The following is a 10,303-nucleotide window of genomic DNA, read 5'->3' as shown; positions in this document are numbered from 1 at the left end:
GGCATTTGGAGATAGGATAGATATCATTGTTTGAATCATTATCTATAGGGGTATTGAATTGTTTCTGGGGATTCCATTATTTTAGATTCCCAAAGTTGTAGAGTTATGATGGTATGAATCTAATGATATGCCTGAACCAAGTTTGCGCAGTGTCTGCTAATTACAAATGATCAATAGAAAATCTTTCTTATGAGATAATCCAATGATCTAATATATGAACTGAACATATATGAACTAGAATGTATATCAAGCGTTCAGTTGCTCTAAGAAATCTGCAAGGTGCTTGCATGTATTTGATCAAATTTGGAGTTGATTCCAATGATGCATTTTACCACAAAGAAATTCCAAAATGATGGTTCTATGACTGGTGGTGCATTTGATTTTGAAAGAGCAACGACATCACTTTCCAATCAGTCATTGTCGTCGTCTAAGAAGGTAACTCTTGCGAGGCACGGCCTTAGCTCTTGGAATGAAGAGAGTAAAGTTCAGGTGTGTTCCTCCTCTGCTTTTTTAAAATCTTTATCCATCTTCTATTATGTTTCAGCATTATCCTATAATCATGTTAGAATGAAAAAAAAAAAAAAAAAAAAAAAAAAAAAAAATTCAAGTTATGCACATTAAAAAACTAAGTATTTTCAGTTTCATTCGTTGACAAGAAACAGAAGTACCTGAACTGCTAAAATTGATTTTCACTATATACAAATGTTTATGTTGCTATTCTCTTTCACTGTATTAGGATTTAAGGAACCATTTAACCCGACTTAGTTAATCATTTTTCTTGAAGGCTTCTATGGTTGAACAAAAGTTCAAGTCCCACTCTTCACCTTGTCTATTATCATTATATTGAGGGTAATGCTATTTAGTAGACTCGTTACAATTGTCATACAACTGGTAACGTGGTAGTAAAAATCAACACTTGGATCAGCACTTGTAAAAGAAAAAAAATCACTTCATTCTTTAGAGTATCTAGCGACTAACTTGGTTGCTATATCAACATTCAGGGAAGCTCAAACTTATCAATCCTAACAGAAACTGGAGTGAGGCAAGCAGAGAGGTATAGAAAAGCCTGGGCAAATATATACTTTGATGAATGCTTTTCAAGTCCAATATCTCGTGCTAAGGTTCGACTAACACAATTTAGTGTGCTGATTTTTAATACTTTACCAATTTTATCTCTAAGTGTTTAATGCAGTCCACTGCTGAAGTTATATGGCAAGGGAGGGAAGAACCACTTGTTTTCCTTGATTCGCTGAAGGAAGCCCATCTATTTTTTCTTGAAGGCATGAAAAATGGTCTGTCTCCTTTTTATACTGAGAGTTCTAAAACTTCAGAGCTGTGTTTGATGCAACTCTATCTAATTCGTAGTGACCTTATTAGATTGATTTACTTTATATCTTACACATTGAATTTAGTCATCTCTAGCTAGCTTGAAACTTGCTTTAGTTAAATTGTAGATTTATAATGGTCCTTGGAGGCAGTGGATGCTAAGGAGAGATATCCAAAGGAGTATACCACATGGAGAGAAGATCCTGCTAATTTCTATGTGAATGGTGTCTACCCTATACGAAAACTATGGGCAATGGCAAGAGAGGCTTGGAGGGAAATGTTACTCTCACCGGTACGCTTTTCCCTTTCTCTACCATTGTTTTACTATTTTCAGGTTTCAACTCAATATAGTTACGGTATGAATATCTTTCTCATTTATGATGGGGGAGAATTTTTTGGTTGTCACTCACAATAATGTTGCTGGTCTTTGGATAATGTTGGTAGCGTATTATAAAGACTGTTATAATATAGGCTTTCTATATAGGTTTGATAATTTCCTTCCCTATACATTTTCCTTGGTTAGTTGATTGTAACCTAACATCTTATTTGTATTGTATTCACTTACCACCGTTTCCCAATAAATGGGGATCATTTATATTGTAAAGATCAACCATGTAACACGTCATGTTCTGCTTTGGACTTATGGTGTGACCAATCAAACAATAAGAGCAAAATGTAGCCCTAGTGGGCAATATAATGTCAAACCACCCGAAAATCCTGTCTCCATTTTCTCTCATTTTCCACTTTTCTCTTTAATTTTCTATTTCATTATGAAATCCTTCAAAGACTGTAAGTAAAACCGCTTAATTCATACTGGTGTACCCCAAGTCTGATGTGATAGTGTTAGCTGCTGTTGTTTTGTTTTGTTGTTGCTGTTGTGTGTTCTTTTCTTTTACTGGGTTACCTTCATGTCTTTTGCACATTTTAGAATGGCACTGCTGCTCCAATGATACATTTCTCATCACTTCTTCACTGGTTAGCTGAACAGTAAAATAAACCATTTCATCATCTTTTGATAACCATGAGATATCATTGGAGTGAAATATAACACATTATGCACTATAATTTCCTTTGACAGTCAACCCTAACAAAGCTTTTAATGGTTCAGGTTCTGAGCAATAGATATGAATAATGGCGGAATATCTGTTTTTAACTTCAACAAAAGAGGAGAAGCAATGCTTCAATCTTTAAACATGACAGCCCACATGTATGGTGATCACTTCTATATTTACTATTTACTAAAACTTATTGATATGGAACTCACTGATGAGAAAGAAGCTTACCTTACTGCCCAACATCTAAGGACACAGAATTCACACCGCAGAATCATACAACACTAAACTGGTTTATGCCTGTAAGGGTTTCAGGTTTGAAATTGAGAAACTTACACTCGAATTTATTTGCAATGATGTATGGCTGGGGCTGTGCATTTTAATGGCATGTTTATTTTATTTTTTGCTGAATCTGTCTGCCTATCCTTAAATAAGTATTTGTGTGCCAATATCTATATTCTCTTAAATTTTTACCCTTCTCAAAGCATTATAACCTACAGGTATATGTGATAGAAGAGTACTGCTACTCTCCACATTTGTTTATCTCACCTATTTCACATTGGTTGACGTGGCATGCTTTAAGTGGCTTCATATATTAGTCACTTAGAAAAAACAAAAGGAAATCTACGTAAAACACTCCATATCAGCGGATGTGAAATGAGCTTACTCATTGATGGTTTCCCATAACTATTTCTTTGCCTTTGCCACTGTGTCTCATGTTCATTCATCTTCCTAGAATTATATCAAGTATATTTCTTCAAATCTCAACCATTGGTTTGAAATTCAATGGTTGATATTTTGTCATATCAACGACTATCTTTCTATCAGCAACTATCACTTTTAACGAGTAAACAGTTATCACTCTTTTATTTCTGGGCAGTTATTGCTTTAGCAGTTACTATATATATATTTTGCAAGTGATAACTATTGATATAGCAAAATTTCAACCATTAAATTCCAAACGTTGAGATTTGAAGAAATTCACACAGAAATATACCTAAGAATTCTAGGGAATCCTTGTCCCTTAAAGCAGGCTAGAGAACCAGTACAAAGGGGCTTGGGATACACCTCTAAAATTAGAGAAGCAAAATGATGGGGCCAAAAGTCTAGACTTTATTAGAGTGAAGGGCTACTAAATCTACCACAAGAACTTCTGAATCCTGCTAGTTCCCATTATAGATGATTGAATAAGTAAGTTCTCTCTCTTTCTTCTACTACTTTTTGGCTAAGAACCAAGACAAATTTCTTTCCCGCATTAGAGATTCTATCTTCTCCACAACTTCTGGAGTGTCCACCCCATGAGCATCATGGTCAACCTGATCACCTATTAGAAAAGCAACAAAACATATAAACTTTTTGATTAGGAGTACAAGTCTCAATGACCATTTTATTAGACAAAATACAAATATGATTGCTTCAAGTAATTTTACATGCAAGCAGCTGGTAAAACATAACAATAACTAGACTCTGATGTCATATAGAGTTAAACAGATACAGATGATAGAAAATTGATTGAGTAGATATAGAACAAATCAATCAAATATAAAACATATGATCATATGATACCTTCATCTTATACCCATTCTCAAGGACTTTAAGCTGCTCTAAATCTTCTTCTAGTTGCAATGGAGTAGATGAAAGCTCTGGATATATCTTTAAAAACTGTGCATCATAGCTCTCGGAAGACAGAAGAAAGGCAGCATGATAAAAAACCGCAAGAAACTTTCTCACATAAAAAGCTCACAAGGGAAGTGCCTTCTAAACATACAGATAATATCAATACCTGGATACCAAGATGAAGTAAATATTTGAAGTGTGGATTGACGTTCCCTGACCTGTGTTTTGTACAAGAAGATATACTAGAAATATTACTAGGCTGCTACAAGTTCTATTTTTGTATTGTATCCATATAGGAAATATAATAAAACTCACTTGTTATATGGGATCAAACCCCTTGAAAAATAGATTGCATATCCATGAGTATCCACCATACATTTCACTCGATTTGGATTAGATGCATCTTCTGGTTTCAAAGATGTAACTGCAGTGCTGCTGGGGTTGCCTGCAGTACTTAAAACTACACCAATCAATCCACATAAAAAAGTGGGAAAAATCATAAATGATCGAATAGTCTAAAGAACGTTCATATCAAGAGAATAATTTGGAGCTGCTGTTACAAATAATATAAAAACATACATACAACATTTTATTTTGAGAAATGCTTGGGGTCAATAAGTTCTTCATATTTTGTCCATATTCTTCTACAAATTCAATAGATCAACCATTAGATTTGTGGGGTCTATCATTGACTTACGTGGATTCTACATAAGTTTACAAATCTAATTGTTAATTTATAAGATGAGATAAGCCAAATATGAAGAAAATATTGTCGGGTAGGACGTAACATTTAATTTCCATTTCACTCTTTCCTGCACATTAAATAGGAGCATCGTCAACGCTTGCTTTGGCGGTTGTCGCTGTGTGGTGGTTTCATCTGCGCAAACTGCCTAAGGTGGGGGGACGTGCGCTGCGCCAACTTTACCAAGTTGCAGTGCCATTGCTAATTTGCTACCGAGAAAGGTTAGGGAAGTGTGAACTATTCCAATTTCCAGGTAACAATCCTATAAAAATCTCTACTTTTTCATATCTTATATTACCCACCAACCAACCCCCCCATTATTATAATCACCCCCATAATAGATAGTTCTTTATCAAGCGGATCTTAAGTGGAATGGAATTTTATTGGTACTAGATAAATTTGGATTCTTCACAAAAAAGTTTACTACTTGAAACCCAAGTTTAATCAAGCTGTTATGTAATTATCCTCGTGATGGGTCCTCAATTTTGGCTTTGTACTTTTCTCCTTTGGATTGAACAAAATGTTGATTCATCCAAAAAAATAAAAGGGTTCCAAGCTTCTATTACATATATTAGTATGAAGGTTGTAACTAGTGTTGTGTTATGTACAAAATACTCACTTGTACTTTTCTCCTTTGGATTGAACAAAATGTTGATTCATCCAAAAAAAGAAAAGGGTTCCAAGCTTCTATTACATATATTAGTATGGAGGTTGTTAACAGGGATGGCTGTGAGTGAATTATTCAGGTAGACCTGCCTTATCCCTTTTAAAACAGTTATGCATTATATGATTTGGCTAGGTTGGTTCCTCCGAAGCTTAGGTTGTGATTATGATCAACTATGACTCCAAATCCTTGTTCAATAACTTTATTCAAAACTCAAAAGTATTCATATGAACATTGAATTCAGAACAGTACGCTTAAATATTTGCCAGCAAGTGTATGTGTATAGGTTACTTTCTTCTCCTTTATCATTCCAGAAATGATGAATTTATGCAATTAATTATAAATGCACTGTTTCTTTCTATTTCAAACTTCAAGTAAATGCTTCTAAAGAGAGCCAACTATATTCATCCTTTTATGTACCACTAACTCCCTAAATCACGGACTCCACAAGGGTCTCCCAGTTACCACATAAGAGAATCATTTACTTTTGATTGCAAATGTACTTCTGTTTTTTGGCTTGTTGGTCTATTGTCTACCTTTTTCGCATGCTAGATTCTTTAGCACTATGATTATGACAAAAGGTTTTTTTTGTAGGATGGACTTGAAAGCATTCTTGATTCTCATGCTATGGTCAAACAAATGACAAGCAAGCCGGGCATGGCATCAAGATCAAGATGGCGATGTCATGAGGTCAGTGACCACCTTGAGATGGTTCAAACTAAGAAGTCAAAGTGCAAATTTCATCAATTGCAGCAGCTCCTTTTTACTCACATTCCAAACATTACCACGCTCGTTTACTCACATTCCTAACATTACATAAACCTCCTAACAACAAAGAAAATTACTTTATTAAACCTCAAAAACAAAAAACAAAAAAATGACAACAAAGACCATGTATGCAAAAGAGTGCAGTATCGGACTTTGTCTTACAGGACAGCTGCGGTCATTGCATACAAGGTTCGAGTCCGAACCCTAAACCTTCCCTTAGAATTAATAGTGAAACCCAACCCCTCCACCACATAGCTCTTGAGAGAGAGAGAGGCTGTTGTAGGGAGGAAGAATGTTGGGCTTTCCCTAACTGTGGTATTTTCCTCTCCCCTCTCCATAGCCTCTGCACCTCTTGACGTTTCATCAAAACCACCTTCTTGCTCCAGAGTAATACTAGCTGGAAACAAACGCAAACAACCTTACACTATCCTGTTGACAACCCTCTCTAATGCTCTCAACTAGCTACCACATCATTCTGATAATGGAGAAACTTCTTCACACCCATTGAAGTCCATTTCCACCATGTATGACAACAATCACCGCCATCGTCACCACCTGCTTGAGGCAAGTAAATATGGGTTGGACTTCCCATCAACACGTTCATTATCAGTGAGCTCTGAGTTGTAACATTTTCTGGTACAGCACGGCTCTCATGATATTTGCAACAACATGCGTCATCTAAAGAGGAAGAGAAACAGTCAGCATGCAGTAGGGATGACTGAGGTTGCTTGACCTTAGAAGTAAGCCCAGAATGTCGCACAAAAGAAGTCTCAGTTTGAATCGATATTTTGACTAACTAGCAAATTTTGCCTACCATCAAGCGTGCTTTTAGATCTTTCCCTATTATGGACAAGCCATGTAGACATGGATGTAATGTAATCCTCAAAATTCTTAAGAGATCATCACACATGCAACCGTTTCATGTACGTGGAATTGGAAGATAATGAACAGCGTTGCGAAATAGCCTAGCTAGTTGTCTTGGTGTCATTCTGTTGTAACTCTTTATATACCTATTTGTAACTTTTAACTTCTCGCCATGTACATGGGTGATTTGATTTTCCTATTTGCTCAAGGCACTAATTCTTTGCAAGATAAAGAGAGTAAAAGCATCTATTATAAAGTAAAACTTTATTTGCAATGTAATAAATATAGTTTGAATTATTGTAATTGGAACCTTGATATAAATATTTGTGTGTATACGTGTGTAATAAATATATATGCATGGACAAACATATAGACTTGAAGTTAGATTGTTTAAGATTCAAGTTAATTTATTTAATTAACTCAAACATTAAATCTTTAACCTTAATTAATTAACTAATAATTTGTATGGATTTGTGGAAAAAAAAAAAAAAAACTTAAACAATTACAATATTTACTTTATATATAAAATGAACAAATAAATTGAGTAACTTGTAACCAAGCTCGAGTTCCTTCGAAAAATAAATATACTAAGTTTAAACAAGTTATCTAACTCATTAATATGTTCGGGCTCAGCTCGACTCTAGCCTTAATTGTCGACTTACAATTGTCAGCTATAAAAATTAAAGATGCGTAATAGAATGACGTGCATTTTTTTTTTTTTTTTGACATGTCTGCACAAGGAAAGGGAAAAGGAGGATGGTGATTCGAACTAGTGACATCTACTTTATGAAGTGTGATCCTCAGCCGATTGAGTTACTCCTTGGAGACGAGGAAATTCTGGTTAGATTGTTTTGTATTGAGAATTTTTAAAATTAGGGTTCTAAGATGATGAATTAATTAATTATAGAATTAATCAAAGAGAAATGGGTAAAGCAACTTCAAGAAGTGATAGTGGTTAGCGTAGTCTTTATTCCTTAACCACAACAAATATTCCTATTGGTTTCCTGTTGCTTTCTTCTTTAAATATTTTTCTTCATTATTTTATCTATATGCCCTCATTAAAGTCATCTACCTCAGGCCACATCAAGCTAGCGAATCAACCATCAACAAGTGGTCATGTTATCTTTAATTAAATGCCTTTCCGGGAGAAACACATCTTGTTTGATTGGACCGTCTTTTCTAGACAACATATCTTAAAATTAAATGAAAATTTGATATTAGAACATTTTTATACAAGTGTCATAGTTGTCGGTTCATGGGGCTTTATAAAAAATGGCTATTAGTTCACGAGCCAAAATATATTTGTCCATTTTTATATATATATATAAAAAAAATGTTTGTCTATTGCAAGTCCATTAATTGATCAAAATATATATAGACTAAACATTAATATTTGCTTATCTTACAATATATATATATATATAGTCTTTTAAAACTTCAATCTTTTACGAAGTTGGAGTTAAAATAACCATTTTTCAATATCAAACTCTATCATCGGCTAAATAAGCTACCACTTGCTAATTAGGCCAACTAATTATGTAATTGACTTAATTAAGATAGAGAACATTCAATTACATAATTAAATTCATCTACCCCCACTGCCACACCAAATTTTTTGACTGCTTTAATGGCAATTCATCTATATATGTAAGTGCTAGATGGATTACTTAAGCAACATCTTGAGAGTAATTTAAAAAAATGAAGCTAGTTTTTGCTTGGTTGGTTGGTTTTGCTTTGTGTTTTCAAGCTGGAACGTTGGCTATTGATTTTTACTACCTCACAATACAATGGCCGAAGTCCTTCTGCAACTCAAAAGCTCACATAAGTTGCACAAGTGTTCCAAATCACTTCACCATCCATGGCTTATGGCAAGAGATGAACAATGGCGCCCCAGTCCCTCCTCCTCCTGTCAAACAACCATTCGATAATGTTCAGGTAATTATGTTTCTCATACCTATATATATTTCTGTTTTAGTACTTTCGGGAAATTTCAATTTCTTATTTTATTATATATGTTCAACTTTACTTGCAATATTCTCATAATCAATTAATTTGTTATTTGTTATGCATGCAGGTGAAAAGTGACCCAGCTCTCTACCAAACAATGCAGCAAATTTGGCCCGGATTAACAATCACAATGCCTAACGAGATATTTTGGAAGCACGAATGGGATCAACATGGAGCTTTTACCAGTTTCACTCAACATGATTACTTTAAAACAACTGTGGACAGGGCCAATGATCTCGGAGTTCTCAAGCTGATTCATCAAGCTGGTTTATTTTGCATTAATCTCTCATTTCTTTCTTTTCTTTCTTTTTCTAAAAAAAAAAAGAAAAACTCCTACTTATTTTCTTTTCTCTTTAATTTTCTGTAACAGGGATCAATATTGGTCAGCAATACACGGTTAAGGACTTCAAGAGTGCCATCCAAGCTGCAGTGGGCTTGAAACTCGGCCGGCCACTTGAAATGCACATTACATGCAACTTAGACTTAATCAGTAGTACTAGACAGAAAATGGTGGCTCAGATACATGAGATAAGGTTCTGTACCGATAACACTGGACTTCAATTCATAAACTGTACATCGAAGAGTAGTATTTGGCCATGCGATAAAACCAAGACGTATGCTCTTCCTCTTCCATGATACATTTCAGATGTAGATAGGGCTGGCCTTTGACTCTTTATGTTATTTTCCCAAATGTATGCCTTTGAGATCTCTTCTTCTTCTTCAATTGTTAGTTTCTCAAGGCACTACCGACCTACTAATTATAATAAGAAGAGCCTGGATTTCATTATTTTGGTAATTTCGGTTTATTGTATCACATGGGCCAATCTCACGACAAAATTATGTCTAACATGAATCATATATACGTAACTAGCTAGGTAGCTCTCATACAATTAAAAAAATGATATAATTATATATAATAATATTCAATATTCTTTCATTGTTTAACTTATTATATTCTTATATACATTAATTCACTACTCAACATAATTAATTAAACAATAATTGAGCGAATCATATTGTATATATTATTTTTATTTAATTTCCAATACAAATATTACAAAACTGCATTCCAAGTTAAGTCTTTATTTCTTTCTTCTCACAGAATTTTCAATAACTGTAAGAATTATATATATATATATATGTGCATTGAATGGCAATAAGGAAGCAGAAGGAGAAACGAAAACTAAATATGAGAAATGAATGCTCCGATCCATCTTCATTAACAATGAATTGCATCAATAAAATGTACTGGTTAACAATATC

At 34.3% G+C, this 10,303-nt stretch overlaps 2 protein-coding genes across 3 annotated transcripts; both read left to right on the top strand.

The window, feature by feature from the left end:
• The first annotated feature begins 23 nt into the window (after positions 1 to 23).
• LOC132172632 (probable 2-carboxy-D-arabinitol-1-phosphatase) lies at positions 24 to 8,387 on the top strand. Of its 2 annotated transcripts, XM_059584167.1 has the most exons (6): positions 24 to 489; positions 1,002 to 1,121; positions 1,193 to 1,292; positions 1,479 to 1,618; positions 5,996 to 6,091; positions 7,774 to 8,387. In XM_059584167.1, the coding sequence occupies exons 1-6, from the start codon at positions 319 to 321 to the stop codon at positions 7,804 to 7,806; spliced, it is 660 nt and encodes a 219-aa protein (XP_059440150.1). In that variant the 5' UTR covers positions 24 to 318; the 3' UTR covers positions 7,807 to 8,387. The 2 variants fall into 2 exon arrangements, 1 of the variants encoding a protein (XP_059440150.1); XR_009439172.1 differs by lacking the exons at positions 5,996 to 6,091; positions 7,774 to 8,387 and having other exon boundaries at positions 453 to 489; positions 1,002 to 1,054; positions 1,181 to 1,292; positions 1,455 to 1,571.
• Positions 8,388 to 8,467: 80 nt separating this feature from the next.
• On the top strand, positions 8,468 to 9,807 carry LOC132172634 (ribonuclease 3-like). The gene is made up of 3 exons (XM_059584168.1): positions 8,468 to 8,968; positions 9,108 to 9,306; positions 9,411 to 9,807. Exons 1-3 carry the CDS (start codon positions 8,732 to 8,734, stop codon positions 9,674 to 9,676), a joined length of 702 nt encoding a protein of 233 aa, XP_059440151.1. The 5' UTR covers positions 8,468 to 8,731; the 3' UTR covers positions 9,677 to 9,807.
• Positions 9,808 to 10,303: the final 496 nt, after the last annotated feature.

The sequence above is a fragment of the Corylus avellana genome, chromosome ca2, assembly GCF_901000735.1.
Source record: "Corylus avellana chromosome ca2, CavTom2PMs-1.0".
Taxonomy (NCBI): domain Eukaryota; kingdom Viridiplantae; phylum Streptophyta; class Magnoliopsida; order Fagales; family Betulaceae; genus Corylus; species Corylus avellana.
The sequence above is the reverse complement of the archived record's forward strand: the minus strand, read 5'-3'. Positions and strand labels throughout refer to the sequence as shown.